General features: G+C 53.7%; 1 protein-coding gene across 9 annotated transcripts in view; it reads right to left on the bottom strand.

Moving 5' to 3' along the window:
* Positions 1-504: 504 nt before the first annotated feature.
* Banp (BTG3 associated nuclear protein) overlaps positions 505-27,362 on the bottom strand; it is a 58,535-nt gene continuing 31,677 nt past the window's right edge. For 4 of the 9 annotated variants that reach the window (XM_013012752.1, XM_013012759.1, XM_013012755.1 and 1 more), the window contains 7 exons: positions 22,090-22,329; positions 14,840-15,013; positions 10,753-10,883; positions 9,324-9,395; positions 8,467-8,505; positions 2,616-2,759; positions 505-1,046 (listed from right to left, as the gene is read on the bottom strand). In XM_013012752.1, coding sequence (XP_012868206.1) covers positions 975-1,046; positions 2,616-2,759; positions 8,467-8,505; positions 9,324-9,395; positions 10,753-10,883; positions 14,840-15,013; positions 22,090-22,329 — 872 coding nt within the window. In that variant the 3' untranslated portion in view covers positions 505-974. Of the gene's footprint in view, positions 1,047-1,396; positions 1,465-2,615; positions 2,760-8,466; positions 8,506-9,323; positions 9,396-10,752; positions 10,890-14,839; positions 15,014-22,089; positions 22,330-27,362 lie in introns of all 9 variants that reach the window. The other 5 variants (XM_013012754.1, XM_013012757.1, XM_013012761.1 and 2 more) reach the window with 3 other exon arrangements.

Raw genomic sequence — 27,362 nt, 5'->3', positions numbered from 1 at the left:
CCCACCTCTGCCGCCGGCCCCTCCTCTCACACCCACTCCCAGAGGTGGCCAGGCTCCCACCAGGGTGACAGTGGACTCATTATGCGGGGCACTTTGGAGAGCTGCCCAGTGCTGGCCTCTACCCCTCGCTGTGCCAGGAGGCTGGACCGGGTGGAAGGGAGCAGAGAGCTCTGGACAGCAGCTTTGAAAAAGCACCAGGCGCCATGCACTCAGTCAGTGAGCTCCTCTATTGGAGTCTCCCCACCCACTAACGAGACTGCCAGAAGAGGCGGCGGCAGCGGGCCAGACGCTGCCCGTCACCCGGCATTCAAACCACCTCCCACGCTGCTATTGCAACTGTTTTCCTTGCCTTTCAAAACACTGAAGCTGTGAAGGCGTGATCTTGGATAGGACTTCCCCCAGGACAGCCCTGCTGCAGGAGCCCCACCTGCGCAGAGGCCTGGGCAGCCCATCTCAGAACAGCTGCCTGTGTGGGGCTGTCTTCAAGGTGCAATGGCACTGAAGGACGTGGTCATAAATACAACTTTATTTCATTAAAAATGCATAATTACAGTGTATGGGAGCATCTCCCCTAGAAAAGTAGGTAAGTTTCCTTTCCTGCACAATCACTCCATCTCCGCTAACGCCTGCTTCCTGCCGCTGAACAGAGCACAGCAAAGGCTTCCGCATTTCCACTCGTTTGTTTTTTTTCCCCATTTTCTTTTTTGTTATAAACACCATAGCAAATTAAAAAAAAGCCATTAAACAAAATATTGTGGTTCTCGTTTCTCTGAGTGTACTCTACTCCGTGCTTCTCCTCCGGACATGGGCAGCACGACTCAGAGCCGGGGCCCTGGGGCGGCCAGGACCCTGCCCCCAGGAGGAGGCAGCTCCCAGACGTGTCGCAGACCTCGCACAGACGCCGGCTGGCTCAGAGCACGAGCACAGGGCGCGTGGGCCCAGGCAGCATGGTGCTGGTGGCTCGGCCACCTGTCTCACTGGATCTGGATTGCTCCGTGTTCAAGCTGCATTTCAGGCTGTAGGGTGGGCTGCAGGGCGTCGGCTGTCTGCAACAGGGAGATAAAGGAACTTTTCTAGAAAAATACCCGTCTGCACACATCCAGAACACTCACCTGCCATAAAGCCACCAGTGACCTCCACGCACACAGCAGACCCCGCCTTGGTATGAGACACCGGGACCTGCACTCGGCAGCGGTGCTGGACCTGATCAAAGCCCGGCCCATCTCCACCCATCCCCCAGGCAAACTGGGGCCACCCTGGCCACCTCTGCTGTCAACGTTCCATCCTCACCTTAAGGGTGTCCTGGAATAAATGGGGTCAAGTTAATATCGTGTTCCTAAGCTGACACGTTCACCTAGCATCTCAGATTTCATGTCACCCTCCTCCCAAAACTCACAGTGTTCCAAAAAGCATTTCATTGGGCAGCTACCATTCTTCCTTGAAGACCCAGTTGGAATCAATGACCTACGGACATTAGAAAGACTGCACATATATTCTCAGCCTTATTGCCGACTACGACTAGATCACTCTTCCTCCATCTTGGCCGTCACTGGTGTGGCCCCAGTGGAGAAATCATCCGGGGCTTTCGCGTGGCCCAGGAGTGGGATGGCAAGCTAGAGGCAGGGACTCTGCGGGGGGAGGCAGGAGGAGCCCCAGAGGCACCGCGGCAGAAGGCTGTGACAGCCCTCACGTGGCCTCAGGCCCTCAGCACCCCGCTTCTCTAAAAGACAGACCATTCTGGCTTTGGAGGAAGGATGTGGTACAGATATCATCTGCACCATGAGGCCCTGGGCACAGCCAAGCAAAATGAAAGGATGAACTTGTGTCAGAGCTGGCGGCTCCACGGTGGGTTCCAGTGTGGCCTGTGAGCCACGCAGGGGGATCGGCACCAGGCGCGGCCGGGATCCTTCCCCAGAATACCAGAGGCATTTCAAGGAGGAAGTCCACAGCGCCTGCTCCCCAGTGCCTGCCTGGGAAGCTCCAGGAGCACCAAGCCCTCGTGGCCTCACGGGCCCCTGGGAGGCACTGACCACACGGGCTGGGAGTGAAGCCCAGTCCTCGACACAGAAGGCCAGAGGCTGCTGCAGGAAGCCAGAGCTGTGCGCTCTCAGCCCCAGCGCCAAGCAGGCCAGGAAGACCCAGGGGAGAGCCTGGAAGCCAGGGCAGCGCCGCGGGCTGTGCAGCTGGGCCTTCGCCGTCTCCCCACCGGACAGAGGCAAGGTGCCTCGACTCCCAGGTCTCACGGGAGTCACAGCCCTGCTGCAGGAGGCTGGCCCGGTGCCCTCTCTGCACAGGAAGGGCTGCACTCCCGGAAACCAGGGCCCACGGCCAGGAGCAACTCCAAATTGGAGGCCTGGGCAGAGCTTTTTGTCTCCAGGTTTACAAATAAACATTTCTATGAGACAGAAAGCTCACAGACAGGCTGGAAATCTGGGTCTGGCCCAAATAACTTCTGCCCTTCCTGTGCAGAGTCCACAGAATCCCTCTCACCCCGTCCTGCCCGGCTGTGTCTGCCCCACAGCCTCTCGGTGGTGGCCTTCCTGCCTGGAGGCCGAGCCCCACGCTCGGTGTGCGGACGGGAGCGCGGGCGTCCTCCTGGAGGCCCGAGGACTCACCTGTGCAGCAGCTGTGTGGTCGCTCACGGGCGCCAGCTGGACGTACTGCACCTGGATGTCACTTCCCTGGAGAGAGGAGCCGTCCACACCTGCTGCGGTCGGGTCGGAAGAGGCCACGGCTATCAGCTGAGCGCCCTGCAGCACCTGGGGACAGAGCAGGCTGGTCAGCACTGCCCCAGGGCCGCCTGGTGGCCAACACGCCCTGTCGGGACCCACAGCAGCAAGGCCTTGGGTTCTGGCTCTTATGGCACACTGCCAAGGGACAGGTGGTTTGGTGACAGCCAACAAGAGTGTACAAGTGCATTCTGCTATGTCCCCCAGGAACCCCTCACACTGCCAGCACACAGAGATGTTGCTTTCCAGAGGCAGAAAGGACCCTGCGAGAGGACAGAGGCAAGTCCTGGCTCCAACACACAGGTGAATTCAAACAAGCAGAGACACGGGTGTGTGCAAAGCGCATGTGAGGGAGCGTTCTGTTGGTAAAGGCCCAGGAGGGAAAACACTCAACACCATGACGGCCCTCAGATCCCGCACCCCAGGGAAGACGGGTCAGTCTAAACCTTCTTCATACGCTTGCGTGACAAACACCTTTCACATTTGCAAACAGGCTTCCTCGACTTCCATCTCAGTGAGTTCATGGACCAATCACCATTCGCAGACAAAAGCAGGCACTGTCGCAGGCAAGTGACAGCAGCAGAAAACATGCTACACTGCCTGGTGCTGGTACTCACCCCTGTAATTCTAGCTACTCAGGAGGGTGAGATCTTTCAAAGCCAGCCTGGGCAGGTAAGTCCATAAGACTCTTACTTGCAATTTATAAAACTATCCCCCAAAAAAACAGAAATGAAGCTCTGGCTCATGTAGTAAGTAGAGCATTATTAGCCTTGAACAAAAGAAACTCAAGGACAGTGCCCAAGCCCTGAGTTCAAGCCCTAGGACTGACACCAAAAACAAAGCAAGAAGAAGCTACACCTATACTGGGGCAGCCTGGAGCCATGTGCCCAGCACTGTTGGCAAAGCTGCAGACTTTCTGCAGGGCAGGGAGCTGCGGCAGGGGTCAGCCAGGAAGACGGTGGCACGCACGCCCTCCCGCTGGCTAAGGCCAGTGGTGTGGGCACGGATGGAGTCGGAAGTGTGCCATCACACACATGCAGAGAAAATCCCCCCCCCCCGGCAGCTCCCAGGGGGTGCCAGGACCAAAGCCAAGGATAATGGCTGGCAGCCTCAGGATTAGACAAGGACCTTCGTATCACAGAGACACTACAGCTCTTCACTCAGGCTGAACCTGAGCAGGAAATGAGAACAGGACAGGCTTATGTGGGCTGGCCAGCTAGGGGCCTCAGGGCGTCTGACCAATAGCACCAGGAACACAGGGATGGGAACTTGACATGGTTGTCATTCTGTTTGTTACTGTTAGTTCTACGGCTGCTGGTGAGGCTAAGTTACTTGCCCAAGATCACAGAGCCAACAAAAATAAATGACACAGAAGTGGCCTTAAAGGCGCTTTGCCCCCGCCTGCCAGCAGCTGTCCCTGCCTCGGCCTGCTGCCCCCAGTGGCCAAAGCCCTGCTCACCTGTGACAGACTTGCTAGAAAACAGCAAACCCATCACCAAGAAACCTCAAGAACCTCATCTGAGGTTAGAACAAGGCAAGTTACTTACACTGGCTTCCTTCTGCTTCAGCTTTTGTTATGGATAGAAAACAGCTTCCAGGCTAAGACTGGCTTTCTTTTTGCTGGCTTCTGCTGGCTGAATGCATACTGATTCGCATGCGTGTGCCCCAATGCTGGGGGCAGAGCAGGCGCCCACGGAGCACCCCAAAAAGAGGCACTCTCGGAAACTCACCAGTGGGTAGCGTGGCTGAGACGCAGGCGTCCCCAGGCCAGCGCGGGCCCACACAGGGCCCCTACAGGTAAGGTGCCCCCTGCTTGGCCAGTGCAGGGCCTGGCCACATCACCGGAACCCAAAGGTCTCCAGGCTAAACCACATGTGCCGTCAGGGCAGGTCTCAGGTGTGACTTTTCAGCATGTTCAGTCGCTCCATTTTCCCCTTCGGGACTGCCCATGCAGGCGGTGTGAGAAACAACGTCCCCCTGGTTACAGCAGCTCCGCCTCGGGCTGACAGACCCAGCTCCGCGGCGACACCCAGGGGTCAGGTGGATGGAGTATGTTTCACTACAGCGCGGGCTGATGCCTCAGGAACTAAGTCTGACTCCCGGCAAGCGGGAGGGACGCTGGAGGGCCGGGGGGCGGGGACACAGCAGTCACCGCACTGTGCTGCTGCCCGCTGGGGCAAAGGACGCAGGAGTGAGCATGCGTAGACACAGGCTCCAGCCCCAAACAGCTTTGAAAATGGAAGCATGTCCCCAAGTGTCTCCAATTACCTCAATGCTAACCTTGAATCACCGCTCTCCTGTCTACTCACACAAGTGCCCCCAGGGACTGCACTGCACTGGGTACTGGTACAACAGTGTTTGCCTCTAACACGGTCTTACTTCATCTTTGAAAGTTATATTTAAAGATGATTTTCAATGGACCAAACATGGACCCTCCAATCCTAGGGACCACTGTCCCTGCCTTGGGTATCTGCATCACAAGAGAGGGGGCCCGGGCCACAAGACAGGGGCCAGCGGTCAGTGAGGCCGGACCTCCAGCGGGGTCTCGGGTTGTTCTAAAGCTGCTGCAGCCTCAGCTAACAGTAAACGCCTTCCAACTAAGCAATCATTTCATCCAAGTTCTTGCTTAAAAAAAAATAATATCCTCCGTAGCCAAAACCCATGTGCAGCTTTTCCTGGGCCCCTGCCTGACTTGAAAATTTCTTCTGTGTTAGAACCTGTAGAAGATGGTACCAAGAAAGTCAACAGGGACAGAAATGAGAGTCCTGCAAATGCACATACCACCCTGACCAGGCATCACCACTCAAGCCTGAAGTGAACTTCTTCCTGCTCAAACAGCCAAGGAGCAGCCAAATAGCACGCCCTGGCAGATGGCACCAGCCCTGTGTCACACAGCCTCTGGCAGAGGAAGCCCCAGGCCTTCCTTTGCCTGTTAGGGGCTTCTAGGCCCCTCAGACAGGCGCAAGAACAGAGACAGCTGTCCAGGACCATCACCCGATCTCATTCAGCGAGGGGAAGGGTTATACAGCTGGGTTTGTGCTTTTTAAGGATAATTTCTGGAACTACCCTAGCCAGGGCTTGCCACACTTGGCTGTGCCAGAAGGAAGCACAAGCTGTCAAGAGTGTGCCCAGGCCGCTGAGGAATAGGCCCTAAGGGACGGGAAGCCCTAGTCCTCCCTCCTCACAGATGGGCCCAGACGCAAGGTGGGAGAGAACTCTGCTCCGTTCCCAGAGGCAAACAGCAAACCCACAACCATGCCGTGAGGCCCCTGAGCCAGGTAGGCCACACAGGGAACCAAGGACCTGGCACGCCAGCCCAGCCCAGCCCAGCCTTGCATAGGGCAGCCACCCGGTCCCCACACACCCCCAGCTTAGAGCAGACATGGAGCAGAACCTCTCTGCCTGCAGCCTAATAAATCAGCGCCATCAACAGCACCTCCCAAGTTCTTTCCAAGAGACCCGCCCCACTAGGTTGGCCTTCCAGGTCTGAGCAGCAAAGCGGGCGTGGCGCTCTTCCTCCTACCTCTGCGGGAACCTGCTCGGGGACCAGGGTGCCCAGCTGGTCACAGCCCACAGCGAGGAAGCCCAGGGCTGGGAGCAGATGGCACCAACCTCACTCGACCCACAGCTCCGTGCCTGCTGTGCAGAGCCACGCTGACCGTGTCCTGCGGAGGCCTCGGTGAAGTCTGCTCCCCAGGCTCCACCTCCCACCCACATCTGCAATCAAAGAGCAATGCATCTACGGGCTCACAAAGGCAATGGCATAAACATCATCAAGTGCTGTTGTAATTCCAGGAAGCATTCTTTAACTCAACCTCTTCCTGTAAATCTGGAACAAGTGTGTGTCATCAGACTTCAGTAAACCAAACATCAACACTCACACCAGGACCAAGAAAATGGGAGCAAAATCAGGCTGGAAAGAGCCTGAGAGTCAAGAGCACCATCCTCTTGAGGGCGGGGGGAGGGCGAGGTGATGGGGACACCCCCAGCACAGGTCTGGGCCGTCAACGCTGAGGGAAGAAGGGTTTTTTAAAACCATTCTGTTTTCCAATTATCTTCTCAGTTTGGAAAGCAAAGCTATGATTATGAGCAGGGTAGGTTTAAAAACAGGCCAAGTGATAAAACTAGAATGTCTACAAACAGAAAACAAGAGAGGACTACCTAACAGATTTACCAGAAAAAGGCAGCTTCTTGCAAATGCATACTGTTCACTTCAGTCAGAAGGCAGAGCTCCCTTGAAGCAGCAGGTGCCCGGCCTGAAGTCCTGAGAGACGGGGCTGGCTGGTGTGTGCGAGGTCACACAGCAAGGATGGGAATCGGTGGTGGAAGAAAGTGATATTTGCGGGTAAAAGTGATCAGGTGGTAGATTGATTTGACATTTTGCAACGAGGAGGATCATAAATTAGTGGTTAATCATGGCCACCAGCTCCAGAGGCAGTGACATCAGCAAAGACCTGCTTTGCTCTTCTGCGAGTCTGCAGCCACAGCCGTGGCTCCCGGGTTGCCAGCCTAGTGGGTGGTGCTGGGGTCTCCAACCTCAGGCCAACTTTATGAGAAAAGGATCAGACACAGGGTGCATGAGCTTCACACTAATGCAGCGTACAGGCCCCACTGGATTTTTTAAAATTCTAAGCAGAAGTTCGTTCAGGATATACAGAAAGAAAGTGACTCTCAGCGGTAAGGAGTCTTGCTTTCCGTGTGCATTGAAGTCTAGGCTCATCCTAACTATGATGAAATTCCACCACCAGTATAAATAGGAACCATCAAACCATCAAACACAGAGAAGCCACCAAGAACAGAGCCAATCCGCTGTAAATACTTCCCGCTCACCTTGTCACCAACAGCACACACTTGGCAGAAACAACTTCCTCTTTAGTTCTGTGTCTCTCTGGCTCTTTCCAAAGCAACTATCTTGTATTTACACACTAACAGGGCTGCATCCCACCTGACCTCCACATGTGCCCTACAATCTGTGAAATTCCCCTTCAACGCCTCCCGAGAGGGTCTGTCTGTCCCTTCACCCCGAACCCTGTGATTTTCTTGTCCCGTGGTGTCCTGGGTGTTCTCAGAGGCAGCAGCTGCTGGGCCTTGGCTGGCAGCACACATGGGGACACACACAGGACTTGCAAAGGAGAATGCAGCAGGAAAAAGCACCATTTCTTGGGTGGCAATGACAAGTGATGAGAGGGCTCTGGGTGTGTGATCCTTACGCCGATTTCCTAAAGTACTTCCTACAAAACTGGAAAACTTCCAGACTCTCTTCACAGACCCAGATGAAAACAGTTTCTCCAAGAGAAACTGTCCTCAAAAGACCAACACGGCACGATGCTCACAGATACTAGCACGCTCCCTCCTCCCGGAGAGCAATCCCTTCTGGGTGCTCACAGGTTGGGGACCTCACTGGGCTCAGAATTCCAATCAGGCTCAATGAAATGCTGCTCATCTCTTCTCAGGTTAGGAAAACTAAAGGGGTTTGTGTTTGACAAGAAGCAGAAACAAAGCCCACCTAATCCTACGCACAGCTACCTATGAGCCCTACCCGCAACATCACGCAAGTGTACAGAAGGTAATGACAGGCATGGAGAGGTAAAAACTGCCCTGAGATCCCACAGCTGTAAACGGGACTCCAGAGCCCAGCAGGCACCTGTGTGCCCACAGCAAAGCCAGTGCCTTCCCCCGCTGGCTGGAGGGAAGGGGGCCACTGGGCAGGGGTGCAGTGAGGGTAGCTAGCACTTACCTGCCCGTCCTGACCAACATGATGAATCTGGAGGTTGCCCTGCAGAATGAATAGGAAGATGATCAAGGGGAGCTCCATGACATGTTTAGGCAGGGTGAAAACTTCCCCATGCCTTTCAGGAATAGCTAAGAAACCACTAATTCTATAAAATCTAAGCCTTGTAGCCATAAACCCACCAACTAAAGCATCTTACGCTGAGTTTGTAGACATTTTTTTCTTGTATTAAAAACACACACATACCTACAACGTGAATCCATTTCATCTACTCTGACCCCAATGAGAGTATTTTTTTAACTTTTTATGAAACAATTTTAGATTAGTGAGAAGACAACACACACACCAAAGCCCTGGCAAGGATGCCCAGAGGGACCCCTCTGCAGAGGCACGGCAGGAGTGCACGGCAGGAGTGCACGCGCGCGCGCACACACACACACACAGGAGTGCACACACACGCACACACACACACGAGTGCACGCACACACACACACACACAGGAGTGCACACACACACACACAGAGTGCACGCACGCACACACACACACACACACACACACACACACACACACACACACACACACACACACACGTCGTGAAGAGCCGACCCCGGCATACAGGGAGGCAACAAGGAGAGCTGCTCCCGCTGTTGCACAAGACAGCTGTTCTTCCTGCGTGTGGTACACGCTGCTGAATGTTGTGCTGAAACACGAGGAAGGCATCCCCTAAAGCAGCAGGAAGCCAGAAGGAGGGATGCTGGAGAAAGCTCAGGGCCCAGCCCCACAAGCCCACTCCAACTGTGGCCGCCTTGCCCTGGGTGTGGGGTCCTGGCCCACGCCGCACCGCCTCCCATCCCCAGCTCACCTCGCTGTCCTGCGTAATCTGCACCTGCTCCCCTTGAGGCACCTGGGCAATGTGGAGGTGGCCCTGTGGGATCCGCGACAAGAGAAGACACCAAGAAGCATCAGAAGAAAACACACCAGAGGAACCAGATGCACTTCCCGCACACTCCCCAGGAAGGGTGCTGCCAGGGCGCACGGAGCTGCACTCTGTGCCCCCCTCACATGGCCCCACAGAGCCCCTCCTCACATGACCCCCACAGAACCCCTCGTTACATGACCCCACAGAGCCCCCTCCTCACGTGGCCCCAGAGTCTGCCCCCGTGCCCGTCACATGGCCCCACAGAGCCCCTCCTCGCGTGGCTTCCCACGTGTTGCCAAGTGGCATGCTGGTGGGACAGTTAAAAGGGGAGGGGCGTCAAGTGTGTACTACACCAAAGCTGTTTTTTTAAATCAAGGAAACACATGACTACTTACACAATTTAAACACTAATAAATCAAAGAATCCAGCTAAAACACACATTTGTTTATGGATGTAGGCAAATAACTCCTATAAATCTTAAGTTGGCTAAATGAAATAATACTCCTCTTATTTCAAGTTCTCTCTTGGTCACAATGGATCTGAGAACAAACTGCCTTTGTTGAACGTGGCTGCGTGTGTGTGCTGACCACACAAATTCAGCAGCCTGGTAAATCCACTGCTGGCAGGTGCGTCACCTCAAGCTCTATCTTAGATGTGTCCACCCTGTGAGAGCAGTATTTCTTTCTTGCAATATAGGACCTGGCCCCATGAAATAGCCCTGGGTGTGCGTATGATAGTGACTAATGTCTTCAAAGACGCCAGTGGACGGGTGTGATAAAAACTGCCACAAAATTTCAGGGTATCCTTAAAACTCCTCATTCCCCCCACAGCTTCTAGAAATCTTCCTTCTCTGCCACCAAAGCCCAGAGTATGTAAGGGGACATGACTGCTCCCAGCTGGACTGACTGCAATATTGGCCATAGGACAGACACTCCAGCATAAAGGAACTCTGAGGCGGGACTGGTCACTCAGGGCCTGGACATTACACAAGCCCAGGGAAAGCTGAAGGAGAAACTAAGGCTGCTCATGCTTTCCCACTCCTGGAAAGAAACGGCTTCTTCTTTCCTCAGTGAAAGGACACCTGAGTTATGAACTGTCTCAGGACAGACGGAAGGGCCCCTCATGCGGCCTGTGCACCTGTGACGCACACAGAAGGGTGGGGGACCAGGGACCCGTAGGAGCGCTCACACAGGCTGTGCGCACGTAACACGCCACAGAAGGGTGGGGGACCAGGGACTGGTGAGGTCCTGTAAAGGGTTTCAATGCAAGGTCATGAGGCAACTGGTGTGTGTCTATGAAACGTAAGGACTCATGCCCAGCCCCCGATGCCACCCCCTCCATGTCCCTGGCACATCAGCAAGAAGGTACATACTACTTGGACTTGTCCGTCCTCTCCGATCTGGTGGATCTGCACCTGCTGTGCATTGGCCAGGGCGTAGTGCAGGGCCTGCGGCTGTGGTTGCTGGAGCTCGGTGGCAGGTGGCGGGGTGCCCATCATGGTCTCTGTGGGAACATGGGAGGCAGAAGTTCCGACTCAGGCGCGGCCCAGGCAGAGCAACGCCAGGCCACCTCATCTCTCTCATCCTTGCCCTGCACTCCCACGCTGACTTGGGTCAGCTGACCTACACTTTCCTGTAGGGCTGGTTAGCGCAAGCTCTGGGCAAGTGAGATTTCTGAGAGCCTGCCAGGTACAGGACTCAGCAACACTGTTCCAACAAACCTCTCCCATGCACACGAGACCTCAGCAGGCATTTGTGGAAAGGAACAATAGGTGATGTTAGGATTAGACCCTCTTTAAGGCCAGCAGGACATAGTGTCTCACCAAGGAAAACCTAACTAGGAAACAGCCCCGTCCACTCAAAACATACATCCAACAAATTTTGCTTTCTATGTTTAATCAAAATGAGATACATTTGTTTTGATGTTAATTTTAACTATAATGATATTTAAAATTGTTCTTAAATACGTAGAACATTACAGGCTCAGAAGTACTTAAAAATTAATGCATATACATACTTTTGTACGGAATTATGATCACTAGTCAATAAAAAATTATTAGGAATAAATGATTGCAGTAGGATAAAACTGAGAAAAGCAGAATGTTAATGTGAATGGAAGGAGAAATATGTAAGATGCAAAAATTAAAAAAAATTACTTAAGAAGGCTTTTTACGTATTTTAATCACTAACTGTGGTGTCAGGCTGCCGTGACATACAGGCTCCCTGAGTATGTTTGACAGCAGTCGCATCCTGAGGAATCGCAGGCAAGGGTCTCCAGAACCAGCCCTCTGTACTTTAAGCCCCAACCACAGCATATATGCTCTCCAGGGAGCTCACAGTGCTGTGCACGGATGCGTGGGTGTTCGTGTGCGTGAGCGTGAGCATGTGCACGCAGGTATCCAGGTGCTTAAACTCAGGTCCTAGAAGCTCTGCTCAAGGCTAGCACTTAAAGCACAGCTCTACTGGCTTTTTCGGTGGTTAACTGGAGGTAAGAGTCTCACAGACTTTCCTGCCTGGCTGGCTTCAAACAGAGATCCTTAAACCTCAGCCTCCGGAGTATTACGGTCATGAGTCACTAGCGCCACCAATTTACAGTGCTTGTTGTAAAACCCAGCTGCCTCCAACTCAAGGACAAGAAAAAGTTTACAGTGCTGGCAACTACCGAATACAATACAGATGCTACAGTAAACTAACTTTCAAGAATCCTCTTGAAACTAGTGATTTTGTGGTTTGTGTTCAATTGGATGGTAACTAATCCATCTTTAAATAGACTGCCTCTCAGGGTAGAGCGGGACGTCCTTGTAATCCCAGCCCTGAAAAGACAATGGCAGGAGGGTCAAAAGTTCAAGGTCAATCTGGGCCAAATAGACACTGTCAGTCAATAAGTAAATAAACTTGCCTAGATACTAAACCTTAAGAGTACCGATGAGGAAGTTCCCAGTTTGTTGATAATTCAAAAGTAAACATAAGAACCCAGCAGGAATCACAACTAATTCCAAATTAACATAATTCTGGCTTAATTACATGTTCCTGGGTTACTTCTGTCAGCAAACTAGTCTCAAATGCCAGAACAGCGTTAATGAGCCAAGAGCAGATGCACAAAGGACAATGACAAAAATCCCTCGAGTCCCTAACTAACCACCTGCTTTGCTCCAGCTAATTTTAGCCAAGAACACTGTGTATTAAGACAGAGTTTACAAAGCCGAGTCCTTGGAGAGAATGTGTGGGGGCTGGAGAGAATATGGCGGGCTGGCAGCCCATCACAGGCTGGACCCACTGCAGGGCAGGGACAGGATCATAGCTCAGAAATGGGGCTCATGCTTTCCAGACAAATAAACGCCTCGGAGTGCCTAACCGTGCTCACCTTCAACTCCTGTCCAAACATGTGGTGCACAGAAGCTGGCGGTGGCGGCCGCTCAGACCCTGCCACCAAGGCACAGCAGGGCACACTTCTGAGAAATGTCCATCAGTCAAGCCACCGAGGTGATGCTGTACCTGTCCTGCATCAAAGCCACCCTGCCAACCAGCCACGGGGGCTCCTCAGACAGCGCACGCCCAGGGCCTGCCCGGGACTGGGCCACTGGAGGCGTGTCACACAGCCACAAGGGGCTGATTGAGACTCCCAAGCAGCTAGCAACACAGGAGCCACCGTATCTCAGAGAAAGCACTGACACATTTATAAAAACCGAGAAACAAAGTGTGCAACCACTGTCAGAGTCACTCACTTAAAGAAGATGCTAGTAAGTGGAAGAGAAGCAAACACTAGTAAGTGTAAAACTGAACCAGACCATGCGCTGTGTGAACAGGCCCAGCAACCTGAGCTGGAGGAATAGCGCGTGTGATTCCACAGACGTGCAGGTCACCTAGGCCACGACCCTGCATGTCTAGAGCCCTCTAGGAGGGCTGAGCCAGCAGTACAGGCGCCGCCCGGTGTACCAGGCCACTGGCTCCCCAGTACTAGAACTGGAATCTGAACCGAGCATGGTCTGCAGTGGCTCGGCCTCCCGCTGCACAGCTCCACGCTGACCACCCGCTGACCGCTGTCAGGGCCGATGCCCTGGGCCCCAGAGCAACCCGACCGTGGGCCTGCGCTGGAGCCCCGTGCGGCTTGCCAGGTCACCTCACGTGGCGCGCAGGTCCACGTGGCGCTCATCCTCACCTCGCCTCCTTCACGGCCTCCAGCTCGGCAAGGGCCAAGCTGCCTCACCTCCTAAGACAGCTGTGCTCTGCCAGGAGCCCCTCACTCCGTGTCCTAATCTGTGCCTCCAGAGGAGTCCCAAGTAACTGCAGCCCCTGCTTCGTCTCTAAGGGATGCCTGGGCCCCAACAGCTGCATAGCCAGTTCCTAAGGCAGCTGTGTTATGACAGAGAGTTCCTCCTGAACTGGAAACAGAAATTGAAAACTATCAAACAGGAGTGGGGGTGGGGGAGTAGAGCAATATGAGGCCTTAAGTTCAAGTCCCAATACCAACGGAAAAAATAACTATAATACTAGTGCAGTGTTTTGAAATAATGTGAAAGCCACAGTAACGCTTGGGGATAAAGAAAAATATATACATATAACTACTACTTAGAGAGCCACCATTAAGATGTTCACACTTGAACTTTCAACCACCTTCCACACACGGCCACGTAACTGTCGTGGAAACAGGGGTTGGCCCGGGAGTCAGCTGCCCAGCCGACAGCGCTCAGCACACATCCCAAGTCCCAGGTCACGTCGCCACGACAAGGCTCCCTCCCTGCACGCCAGCCCCAAAGCAGCACCCCAGGAGCACAACCTGTGTGGGCCTTGCCTCGGGGGACCTCGACTAGAGCTCAGCCGCGTATCCGATGACTACCAAAACACCGGGAGGAAAACTTGCTCCTCAAGAAATTGGAGGGAGCTCCAGGTGATCTGATTTGTAGCTTCCAGAACAAAGTCCGTGGACAAAGACTGCACTGAGAAGAGAGCATGCCCAGCCCACGCTGCCCCGGGGCCTGAGCCGACCCCACGCCAGGCTCAAGTTCCAGGAGCTGCTGCCAAGGAGCTCCTGTGGGAGTTTAAAGACTATTTTAATCCACATTTTTTGTAAATGCCTTCAACAGCGATGCGTCAGAGGCAGTGTGCAGTCACCTGTCAATCCTAGTGAGTTCTCCAGGAGAACAGCACCTCTAGGCCAGGCCTGCAGAGTCTGCCCCGCTAACCTCAGATTGCGAGTCCATGAACTCAGAACACAGAGCACAGCGACTGGTGCTCCCCCAGCCTGCAGTCACTGCCAAAAATATTGGTACCATTATCGTGGCTGTTAAGCCAGCAGGGCACTCAGGCGCAAAATAACTAGGCAGAGGAAGGAAGGCCCTGTACGAACTCGGCACCCACTGGACTCAGAATGCAAGGCCCGGTCCCCTGCCCCTATCTACTGCACCCCCAGGGAGTCGGGGACAAGTGCACACTCAGGCAGCCGCTCACCCCAGAGCCCACCTGTGGCGCTGTATGAGGATGAGGAAGAGGATGGCGTTCTGCGTGAGAAGCTCTTGACTGCCAGGCTCTGGCCTCGCTGTTTCCGACGCCATGCTGTCCGGCATTTGGAGTCGATGCTCTGTTTGATCCGATACCAGTCAGACTCTGTGATTCCAAATTTATAGAAAAGGTGACCTGGAGGAACATATTCCAGATAAATGCTGTGAGCACAGGGCGTCTTCCTAGGCCTGGGCCTGGGCCGGCCGGGGGTAACCTAGACACAAATAACGCGCTCTCGTTCTACCCATGGCCTGTCTAGCTGTCACACAACTTCATCAACAGCAAAATAAATGGAAGAAATTCAAAATGTAATAATCAGAAGACTAAGCTGAAAAACTTCCTGTTTTGACTAGCAAGAACACTGAGTTTGGACCAGCTACTGGGGGTTAAGTTACCGCTTAAGCCCTACATATTTTTTCCTACTGAGACTCAAGTACTAGTAATAATCCAAGTAAAGAAGAGCTTATTTTTTTAAGTGCTATATTAAGTATCACGAGTTTCTTTTGTTTTAGAAAGCCACTTCTTGACTTTTTCTGCGCATCTGCTTAGGACACATTTGGCCAACCAGGATGATAATGTGATCTAAGGGAACGGAGCGCAGTGGAGAGAGGCTGAGGGCAGCTCGGGAGAGAGAGGTGCTCTGCAGTAGCAGCAGCAGCATCCATCCACCCTAGGACATAAATGAAGCAGCAGCTCTGGACTCAGACTTCCAGGTCACTGCTAAACAATCACAGTCATCGCTCGGTACTGTACGTGTGCTGCGGATGCCATTGGGTGTCACGAGTTCCAGGGCCGTCAGCAGTGTTTGTGACAGAACGGTCAGATTGCCGGCCTTGGAGCACAGACAGAGCCCAGCATTGAGCTCTACCTTATATTTTGATGCATGTTTTTTGTTTTTGTTTTTTTTTTAAAAAAAAACCTCATGGAATAAGAACGTCACTACCTTCACATTTATTTTCAGGCAAAAGCCAGAGAAATGAGACATCATCTGTCTAAGTCAAATTATGGGTCAGGCGTAAGAACCAGCCCAACAATTCCCACCTTCTATTGACCACCCAGGCCAGGAGACCAGACAAGAAAAGACACATTGCTTCCTCTGCAGACCTCTGCTCACAGGGCTGCCCAGCTTGACCCTGCAATGGGTACCTGCAGTCCTCAAGGCACAAAGACCAGACACCACCAGCTACTCTTCCTTGAACACCTAAGGAACTCAGCGCTAGCTCAGGCCTGCTGCAGCCCTGACTCTTGGCCAAGCGCTCCACAGGGAGCTCACTTGCTCTCTGGGCTGGGGGAAGCTGCCCTGCTTCCTCTCCGTCCCGGGCAGGCTGCAGGGCAGTGCCTGCTAGTGGAGGGTGTCCAACAGGACAGCTGCCTGCCTTCCCTCTTCCAGAACTCCACCACTGACCCTGAGGCCTCCAACCATGCAAGGGTTCCCAAGCTTGCTCAGAGCCCCGAGGGCCGCTGTGGGAAGGGGACAGATAAAAGGGAATAGAATGTCTAGTCTCACAGCCTCAGTGGGTGGCATATTTATCAGTCACAAAGGAATGGAGACACTATCACTCCCAATGTAATCTCAAGTTTAAGGAGAAAGTAAAGCTGGAAACTAAGTGCCAACAACTTCTTTCTTGAAATTACAGACTTAATGATAGTGGCTGGCTCAGAGGAACAACAGGAATCCAAACCCCTCTGATGGGAAAATGAGCCAATGTGCTCTCTCGGCTGGTGCTCCAGAGGCCGACATCAAAGCCGTCCTGTTCCCTGTCCTGTTCTCCCCACTCCTGCAGCTGCTCTCTGCCACCTCCAAGGCTGCGTCTAGATCCCTGTCCAGGTCCCTGCTCAGGAGAACCAAACCCTCCCCCAGCTCTCTGGTCAAAGCCGGGACCATGACAGATAAGTGCCAGCCGCTCAGCACGGCCATTTGACTGCAGAGGGCTGAGATGAGAGCTGACAGCTGACTACGCAAGTTCAGAACAAGCCGCGTCCTGTGCTCGGGGTTGAACAGCCACCCTCAAAAACCATGTCCTTCCCAGGGCCTCAGAAGGCGACCTCACTGCAAAGCAAGGTCTTTGCAGATGTGATTAATTAAGTTTAGATGAGGTCATACTAGCAGGCTCTCCCTCCAGTGACCAGTGTCCTTATAAGGAGGAGAACGAGACAGTGATTTCCAAGGAGAAGATGGCCATGTGATGATGGGGACAGGAAATGCCAAGAACCCCCCGTCCTCACAGAGCCCCTCAGGGCCTTCACACCCGGAACTCCTGTTAGTTGTACAAATTAATCAACTGTTCTCCCAAATGCCTAGAGACCTCAGATAAAACCTCTACTACATCAAGGAAGCCAAGTACAGGGAACCAGAAGGACCCACAGCCCCAGGTGAGCAGTCCTGAGAGCCTGTGCCTGCCCACAAGGTGATGCCTCCAGCAAGAGCAGCCACCTGGCTGCAAAGTCTGGTGTGCACAGCCAGTGGAGGGCCGGTAGAACAGCGTGTGTGCACCAGAGCCCAGAGACATCTCCTAGCCGGCCCACCAGCCTGCTCCAGAGCTCGGCCTCTGTGTAACTGCAGGGCACACACAGTAGCCAGCCACTGAAGGCCCAAGGGCAATGCTCTCTAGATGGAGGTGCAGGATTTCTTCCTACTCTCAGTATTCCTACTTCCTACTGTAAAGTCCCATCCCCTGTGCAATGACAGAGAAGCTATAGGCGCAGCCCCTGTCCCCACTGCCACCTTTCCACGGCCCCTGCCAGGACTGCAGCCCAGGAATCCACTTAGAGCCATGGTTTAGTCTCAGCAGGTGTCTCTCTCTAACGCCTCACCCACCTCCTCTCTACACTGGCACAGACGACAGCCATGTGGACAACACTTCTCCCAGCTCTCTGTAACTGGGTTTTAGGTGTCCATATGATCCGTCCTCCTTCCTTGGGGCTCAGTATGTCATAAACCTAAGTGTGCCGAGTCAGGGGTCCTTCCACTCCCTTGCACCGGCGCCCCTCCGCCTGGAAAGCAAGGAGGAAGTCGGCCGCTGGCTGGGAGCAGCTGCAAGCAAGGTGCTCAGCTCACACACCACATGCACAGCAAGGCCGCCTCTCACGGAGCAGCCACGAGAAGAGCCGGGGACGACCACAGGTTCCCAGTAAGATCTCAGGCCTCCCGTTGAGCCTCCTGCGACTCCTGAGTTTGTATGGCGTACTAGTCATTGCTACATAGAAAACAAATGACCTGCCATAGGCAGTGAACAGGAGAACTACCAAGTTTCTGCTTAGCCAAGCCTTGCTCGTGCCTCAAGAATCCCCGTACTTCATCCTCTCCTGTGTCCACAGGAGTGCAGTTAGTGCAGCCCTGGCCTGCACTAGCGGTGTCCAGTCCCTCCACCTGGCCCTGTTACCAGCCTGCCATTTCTAGAAGGGCAGTCCTGCCCTCGCCTCACCCACAGGGTGCTGTGGGGAAGCCTCACTGGGCAACTGGCCTGGGGTCTGAGTTCAGTGTGGGTGCAGATATAGCAGGACCGCACCACTGAAGAGCACACACTTCAAGGGACTTGCTCTAACAGACCATCTCTCTGGAAGACGGTGCTCTGGGACATCCCAGAGGCTGGGGAGGCAGGTCCGGGTGGCACTGAGGTGCTGTGTCAGCAGCCTAGGGAGCTCAGCCTGTAGGCTGAGACAGCAGAGGAGCCAGGCGCATAGTGCATCCCACCTCTTCTGACACCTTCTAAATGCACAGAGGAAGGCAGGCAGGCAGGCTGTCTGATGGAGCCAGGGAAAACAGGGACGGCCCTATTGTGTCTGACCAGTGCCCTCTACCAACTGGCACAGACCCCCTGAGCACCAGAACCCAGCCTGCACCACTGACACAGACCCCCTGAGCACCAGAACCCAGCCTACACCACTGACATAGACCCCTGAGCCCCAGCACTCAGCCTGCACCACTGATACAGACCCCTGAGCCCCAGCACTCAGCCTGCACCACTGACACAGACCCCCTGAGCACCAGAACCCAGCCTGCACCACTGACATAGACCCCTGAGCCCCAGCACTCAGCCTGCACCACTGACGTAGACCCCTGAGCCCCAGCACTCAGCCTGCACCACTGACACAGACCCCTGAGCACCAGCACTCAGCCTGCACCACTGACATAGACCCCTGAGCCCCAGCACTCAGCCTGCACCACTGACGTAGACCCCTGAGCCCCAGCACTCAGCCTGCACCACTGACACAGACCCCTGAGCACCAGCACTCAGCCTGCACCACTGACATAGACCCCTGAGCACCAGCACTCAGCCTGCACCACTGACATAGACCCCTGAGCCCCAGCACCCAGCCTGCACCACTGATACAGACCCCCTGAGCACCAGCACTCAGCCTGCACCACCGACATAGACCCGAGCCCCAGCACTCAGCCTGCACCACTGACACAGACCCCTGAGCCCCAGCACTCAGCCTGCACCACTGACGTAGACCCCTGAGCCCCAGCACTCAGCCTGCACCACTGACGTAGACCCCTGAGCCCCAGCGCTCAGCCTGCACCACTGATACAGACCCCCTGAGCACCAGCACTCAGCCTGCACCACTGACATAGACCCCTGAGCCCCAGCACTCAGCCTGCACCACTGATACAGACCCCTGAGCACCAGGACTCAGCCTGCACCACTGACATAGACCCCCTGAGCACCAGCACTCAGCCTGAACCACTGACATAGACCCCTGAGCCCCAGCACTCAGCCTGCACCACTGATACAGACCCCTGAGCACCAGCACTCAGCCTGCACCACTGACACAGACCCCCTGAGCACCAGCACTCAGCCTGCACCACTGACACAGACCCCCTGAGCACCAGCACTCAGCCTGCACCACTGACACAGACCCCCTGAGCACCAGCACTCAGCCTGCACCACTGATACAGACCCCCTGAGCACCAGCACTCAGCCTGCACCACTGACATAGACCCCTGAGCACCAGCACTCAGCCTGCACCACTGACATAGACCCCTGAGCACCAGCACTCAGCCTGCCCCCCTGATACAGACCCCCTGAGCACCAGCACTCAGCCTGCACCACTGACATAGACCCCTGAGCCCCAGCACTCAGCCTGCACCACTGACACAGACCCCTGAGCCCCAGCACTCAGCCTGCACCACTGACGTAGACCCCTGAGCCCCAGCACTCAGCCTGCACCACTGACACAGACCCCCTGAGCACCAGCACTCAGCCTGCACCACTGATACAGACCCCCTGAGCACCAGCACTCAGCCTGCACCACTGACGTAGACCCCTGAGCACCAGCACTCAGCCTGCACCACTGACATAGACCCCTGAGCACCAGCACTCAGCCTGCACCACTGACATAGACCCCTGAGCACCAGCACTCAGCCTGCACCACTGACATAGACCACCCTGAGCACCAGCGCGCCCTTTCCCTATATGCTTCTACTCTGAAGTACCATGCTACTGTGTCTATTACTTCTCCAGAACATTCTCCATGACCTCCAAAAGCCTCAAGTCCTACCTGTTCCCAGGAAACCACAGTCCTAGCACTGGTGTTCCAAGGTGCCTGCCTCTCCAAATCAAGGCTAACTACCACACTCCAACTTCACATCAGGTCCTCATCATGTCCCTGGAAGGGCAGGACAGCTTCCCTGGACTTCAGCTCCCACACAGCACACAGCACTGCATACTGGAGCTAGGCTAGCCACATGCCGCTCTCCCTGGCACACTGCACGGGACAGTAGCTCTGGGCAGGTGGGCTGCCACATGCCGCTCTCCCTGGCACACTGCACGGGACAGTAGCTCTGGGCAGGTGGGCTGCCACATGCCGCTCTCCCTGGCACACTGCACGGGACAGTAGAGCTGGGCAGGTGGGCTGCATGCCTCTGAAGGCAGCACTTTACTGGAATACAGCTGTGTCTATTTGCTTACATTTGGACTACAGCTGCTCTTGCAGTGGAGAAACAACCTATCATGTGGCCCTTACGCCAAGGTCTTCGGACTCTTCTTCCAGCCAGTGGGAACACCCTACTCCAGCCCCCTCACCCTTGCCTGAGAAGCCAAGGTGAGCTGCTCATACGAGCTTCTCACACATCCATCTGAATGACTCTCCGAGTCTGACAGGTGGCTCCTGGGGCTGGAAAAGGGATAAAAGCAATGGAGTGACAAGAGTCCCCGCCACACTGAATGGTCAGCATTCCTCAGCAACCCAGAAAACTCTATTCTATCTGGCATCCCCAGTCTCAGCCATGTGCAGAGGAACTTCTCCATCTTCAAGGGGGCCTTGTGTTGCTTACAGAGGTCACAGCCAGCCTCAGGAGCTACCGCCTTTCGGGGAGAGCTCGAGCTCTGTCACTGTATTTGTTTAAGGAGATTGCACGATCCTCAGAGGCCTCTAAAGGCCTTCCCTTGCCTGTTTATGTCGTGTTTATCAGAAGCCACACTGCATGGCTTCTGAAGGTGGAAGGCTCTGGAATGGACACTAGGGGGCTGCCTCCAGGCCGTAAGTGCTAACAAGGAGTTTGAGTAGTCTGCATCTTTTGCAAATGCCATCAGTGAAATGATGTATCCACAGCCAGCTTGGGAAAGCGTGACTCTTCAGGGCCTCTGCAGATACTATGATCAGGTTCCACTGGCCTCCAGCTCAACCAGGTCAGACATGAGCATGGGGCCAAACAGATGCTGCTCTCAGAAGGGAGGAGGAGGCAAGTAACACTCCAATCGTGCCGCTGGACAGCTCACGCGTGCTGTGGCCAGCAGGAGGTACCACACCCGGCATGTCTCTTCCTCAAGAGCAGCCCAAGGACAAGTGAGGCTGGAATTTTTTTTTTTTGGTCCAGTTGTGGGGCCTGAACTCTGGGCCTGGGCGCTGTCCCTCAGCTCTTCAGCTCAAGGCTAGCACTCTACCACTTGAGCCACAGCGCCACTTCTGGCTTTTTTGTTTTTGCTTATGTGGTGCTGAGGAATTGAACCCAGGGCCTCAGGCATGCAAGGCAAGCGCTCTACCACTGAGCCACCTTCCCAGCCCATGAGGCTGGAATTTTAAAGTCCACATGAAGCACCTTCCCAAGTGTCCTCATTGGGGGCAGCAGACAATGCCTGCCCAGAGGAAACGCTCAACCCAGGCCACCGCCCCCACCCCATCCGTGCCCCGCCCCGCACCGCACTCAGTTCAGCTCTCTGAACGTCCGGCAGCAGCCCAGCCCAGTGGCAAGCCACGCGTGCACTTACACCGGATCCCGTAGATGGTGAGCGGGTCGAGCTGCTTCTTCCCGTGCTTGCCCTGGCCCGACAGGTTGGACACAGCCTGCACCTCGCGGTGGAAGAGGTAGTCGAGCAGCGTCAGCGCCATCTTCTCGGCCGTGCGGCAGTTGGTGCTGATGTGCAGCATGTCGGAGGGGATGATGGCGCAGCGCACGCGCATCTCAGGGTTGTTCTCGTCGCCGAGCCACGTGCCGTTGGGGTAGTCCTCTAAAAGAGAGAAGGCTCCCTGGGTCAGAGGGGGCAGAGGCACGTTCCAAACAGACAGCGTGGGTGGCTCAAATACTCGCAGCAAAAGTGCGGGAGGGGCTTCAATATCAGCTCCCAGAGTCCACACGGAGGCCAGGAGCCCAGAGAAACCCTCTGCTGTGGGAAGTGGGAGCACTGAGCTCCGAAGAGCAGAAACAGCAGCCTACATTCCTGCGAACCCATCTTAGATACTGCAGGTGGCAGCTGACCTCACCCACACCGTTCTCCTACCTCTGGACCGCCTTCAACTCTGCCTCAGCAAACAACACCGCAAGCAAGCCTTGCACACATCTCAGCTACCCAGCGGGGCCCTGCTCACAGCTCAGGTGCAGTCACCAGCATCCAGGTGTGGCAAAAGCCTTGAGGGACCCTGGAGGGCTGCCCAGAACATACAGGCTCAAGCCAGCCCCGTCTGGAAGGAAGACATCAAGCAAGCTCTGGGCCGGACTCCAGAGTCTCTCTGCAGTCCCATAGGTCAAGAGCTCAGAGCAAAATTCACAGCTTCTAGTCACTGTCAGCTCTGCCCCTCATTTAGACAGGAGTGAGCAAGGCCAAGACTTTCCGTGCAGCCTTCTCACGGGTCTGATGGCCACACCAAGCACGCCTGTCTCTGGGACAGCTGAGTGTCCATCCACTGGCCCCCTCTGTGTAGAGAAGGCAGGCACAGGGAGCTCGACTCTGCCTGTGCGCGGCCGTCTACCGCGTCCCCGGGGATGCGCTAACTCTACAGCACTGCCTCGCCCTCAGAACAAGTGTGCCTTTCCCATGAGATCTCGGTCACTCCAATCCACCTCAGACCACCCAGCACATCTGTGGGAAACAACTCTGCCCCCTGCTCACAGCATGGCGACTCCATTCCTCTTCATTGCCACACCATTGCTCTAACACTGCAAATCACACCACTTTGACTCACTGCCTCATAGGTTGCCAGTAACAGAATGAGAGCCCTAAGCCTGGTCATCAGGACAGGACAGGCCTGGAATGCCCCCAGGTCTCTGGGGCCCGAGGGGCTTTCCCTGCAGGCCCTTTGACCACATGTGTATGCTATGCCTCCGGCAGACAGCCTCCCCTAGTTCCCGGAGCCGTAAAACATCTGGGTGAGTCCACAAGTCCTGTCCACACAGACACGATCTCTGCTGGAGGTAGGGGCCAGAACTGAGCAGCCAGCTATAGCTAACAGCTCTGATTTCTAGAATTTAGAATAAGTGATGAGTTAGAATATCATTGCTAAGGAACATCAATGGTTCACAGTGAAGAAGGCTCTCTGGACACATGCTCAGACACGGCCTTGAAAGTCAGTCAGCCACCATTACAATCATGTATTACCCAACCCTTGGAGGCTGAGACAAAAAGATCTCAAGTGTGAGACCTGTGTGAGCCCACAGTCAGACCCTGCCTCAACATAACAACACAACAGACTCCACCTAAAGACAACATGACTCCAGCAAGTCTAAGACGGGCTCACCCCAGAAAAGTCCAAGGGCATCTACAAATATTTCTGGAGCCAGGTGCCAGTGGATTACGCCTACAATCCTAGCTACTCAGGAGGCTGAGATCTGAAGATCGCCGTTCAAAGTCAGACTCTTATCTCCTATTAACCACCAGGAAACCAGAAATGGCATGGTGGCTCAAAGTGGTAGAGAACTAGCCTTGAAAGAAAAAGCTCAGGGAGGGGCTGGGACGGTGGCTCAGTGGTAGAGCGCTTGCTTTGCATGCATGAGGCCCTGGGTTCGATTCCTCAGCACCACATAAGAAGAAAAAGCCAGAAGTGGTGCTATGGATCAAATGGTAGAGCGATCACTTTGAGCTGAAGAGCTGAGGGACAGTGTCCAGGCCCAGAGTTCAGTCCCCACAACCGGCAAAAAAAAGAAAAAAGAAAAAAGAAAAAGCTCAGGGAGAGCACCCAGGCCTTGAGTTCAGGCCCCACGGCTGACAAATAAAAATACACTTATACCACACACACACACATTTATTCTGGAAAGTATGCACCTGGTATGGATGTACACTCAGACTCCAAAGCTGGTCAGGTGTAGATCTTCATGACACAGCTGCCTGTGGTGTCCAGTAAAGAGGCTGGAGCAGCATGGTCTAGCGGAACTCAGCAGAGCCTCTAGTCAAACAGAAGGTGGCATTTGGTGACACCAAGGACTGCTGAGCCTTTTAGTAAACAGTGGGGTACAAGGACCCGGGGTGGCCCACTGATCCCACAGACACTGGGTGTTGTGCCACCCCCACCAGGACACTGGAAGGTGCAAAGAATAGTGGGCAGGACCTCTCAGCTTTGCTCTCAAAACAGCCAAAGGTCCCTATAGCCTTTCCCAGGAAGAAGACTGCTAAATTCAGCCCAGCCACGCTCTCCATGTTTACTCTAAAGTAAACTCAGGACAAGAGCTTAGTTCTGCTGAGCACTCAACTTTCTATTTGTTTAAAATTCCCTATTAAGAGAAAAGGAAAAAGAAGAAAGTAAAGAGAACTAAGATTCCTGGCCTGAAGCTGGCACTGCCAGACCAGAGAGGAGCCTTTACAGCACCAACCACAAGTTCACATACAAGCCTTCAAGAGTTGCTTTCCTTTGGGTACTAACCTCCCCTGCAGACGCAGGGCACTGTGAATGTGGCCAGTCCTCACGGTTCCTGCTTTAGGTAGCAGCCTGTGAATACTGGGTGTGAGGTCCTCTGTCAATCAAGAAGGCTGAGGAGGGGAGCACCAGCCACAGCAAGTCTAACCCACAGAGGTGAGAGTCACTGCCACCTGGAGAAGGACATCCCTGCTGGACATAGAGAGGCTCAGGGCCTGCTGCCACCCTCGGAGTGGGGCAGGGAGGGCCCCATGTGATTGGGGACACCCTGGGAACTCTCAGCGTGGTATCCTCCTCAATGCTCAGACACAATGCCTCTGACCCTGGGGAGACAGACTCGTGTCACTTACTGGAGACACTGAATTGTGTCTCCCCACAGAAAACAAGACAGAAAATCTACTTACACAGATGTCTGAGAAATGCAATGTACCTCTTGATAATTCAGAAAGCTCTATTCGTTTTACTAAAATGTCTTGGTCCAATTTTGACATTTGAAACAATAGATTCTAGGAATTTATTTTTAGAGTACCAAAAAAAAATAAACCTGCTTTCTATTCCAGTCATTTAAATCTTCAAAAAGAAAAGTTGTCTGGAAGACCTATTAAAATGAAAACTTATCCGAGTGCCAGAGCTCATGCCTGTAGTCCTAGCTTACTCAGGAGGCTAAGATCTGATGATCACGGTTCACAGCCAGTCCAAGCAAACAAACCCAAGAGACTCAGCTTCCTAGCTGGATACTGAGTCACGTCCTTAAGTATAAATCTCGATGAAGTGGAAGTTTCTGCCTTGATTTTTATGGTGGTGTGGACCTGACATTCCAGCTCAGCTTGAGGGGGACGTTGTGTTATCAGGAATGGAATGGGACTGTCCAGAAATTTTCCAGCCCCACCACATGGATCAATCACAACTATAAATAACTCACGTCTTCCACCAAAGTGGACAAGATGAATTCCCTGTGCGACCCACTGAACACTTTCTTGTGCTTATTCACAACTACTGCCCCATAAAAAATATCATGGTCAGGGTACTACTCCCGGACCAGGCCATGCTTGGGTCAACATGTGCACTGGACCCTGCAGCTAGACTATAGATGCTCTGAGGAGATTTCATCTCCATAGCAGGTACCAATGGGCTCTGGTCACAAGAATACAAACTGAGCAAAGGTATAATTCAGCTCCTGTCCCGGGGCAAGGGCCACGGGGGGCCTCCGTCTTTTATTGGAGGCCATCAGTGAATCCAGGGACACGAGCTCAATTGCGATTAGGGCAAGTATTACAAACTAGCTGCCTCGTCCTGCAATGGAAAAGAGCCTGAGCTGCTGAGCAGACACAGTGCCCAGGGTGCCCATCCTGGGTAGCAATGCCCACTTCAGGCACAGTAAGACCTGAGACCTGCTGATAGCCTCATGCTGCTTTGTGTCCAATTCTACTCTTAGCATCCAATTTACAAGCACCACAAAAGTGTGCTTACGTACAAGCATCTACGTGGAACAATTCAGCAAGACAAGTTACGTGAACAAATGTCCAGTGAATATTTTTGGAAACTTTCTTTACTTGTATATGGTTAATAGTGAACACAGCAACTGTCATTCATCTGATTTCATGGCTTTCTGTTCCATCAACACCCTGCAGCTTCCACTGGTTTTCTAGAATGAGGTGGCTGATCTTTGCTCCAGCCCTCCTCTGCTCAGCACATGTGCACCACTGAGCTCAAGAGCATTCTAGATCAACCCTTGTCTGCAGTACAATCCTTCCCCATTACAAGTAAGTATGCAACATTTTATATGTAGTCAAGTTTTGTAGCAATTAGCAAATGCCCAAACAACTAGAATTTAAACTTTTAATTGTTACTCTAAATCCCTGTTAAGAGATACCATTCCTGCCACATTTTAGTTAATTTGTATCTTTAACTCAGTCAACTTAACCACTGAATGATTAGATCACCCACACTCTTGGTGCTCCACAAAGACAGGAATACATCAGGACCTAGTCACCAGCAAAGGACACCAGGACCACTACCACCAAATCTCCAGGACCTAGCCACCAAAAAAAACAAAAACAAAAACAAAAAACACCAGGACCCAGCTGCCAATTAAAAATACCAGAACTCACCACCAACAAAATACCAGGACCCAACAACAACAAGACGCCAGGACCCAGCCACTAACAAAAGGCAAGCACAAGAACCAGGCTTACAGTGCCCTGCCCAGCAACTGACTGTCATTTCTTTCTTACCCAAACTGAGTTTCATCACCAACAAATTACCTAAGTAAAACACTTTGGTACCTTTGTAATATCATCACTGCTCCTAACTTGACACAAAGGGAATTTGTAATTCTTTTTTTTTTTTTTTGTCGGTCGTGGGGCTTGAACTCTGGGCCTGGGCACTGTCCCTCAGCTCTTCAGCTCAAGGCGAG

Source organism: Dipodomys ordii, unplaced genomic scaffold (genome assembly GCF_000151885.1).
Source record: "Dipodomys ordii isolate 6190 unplaced genomic scaffold, Dord_2.0 Scaffold18, whole genome shotgun sequence".
NCBI classification, from domain to species: Eukaryota; Metazoa; Chordata; class Mammalia; order Rodentia; family Heteromyidae; genus Dipodomys; species Dipodomys ordii.
Note: the sequence above shows the minus strand (reverse complement) of the source record. Positions and strands in the feature narration are given on the sequence as shown.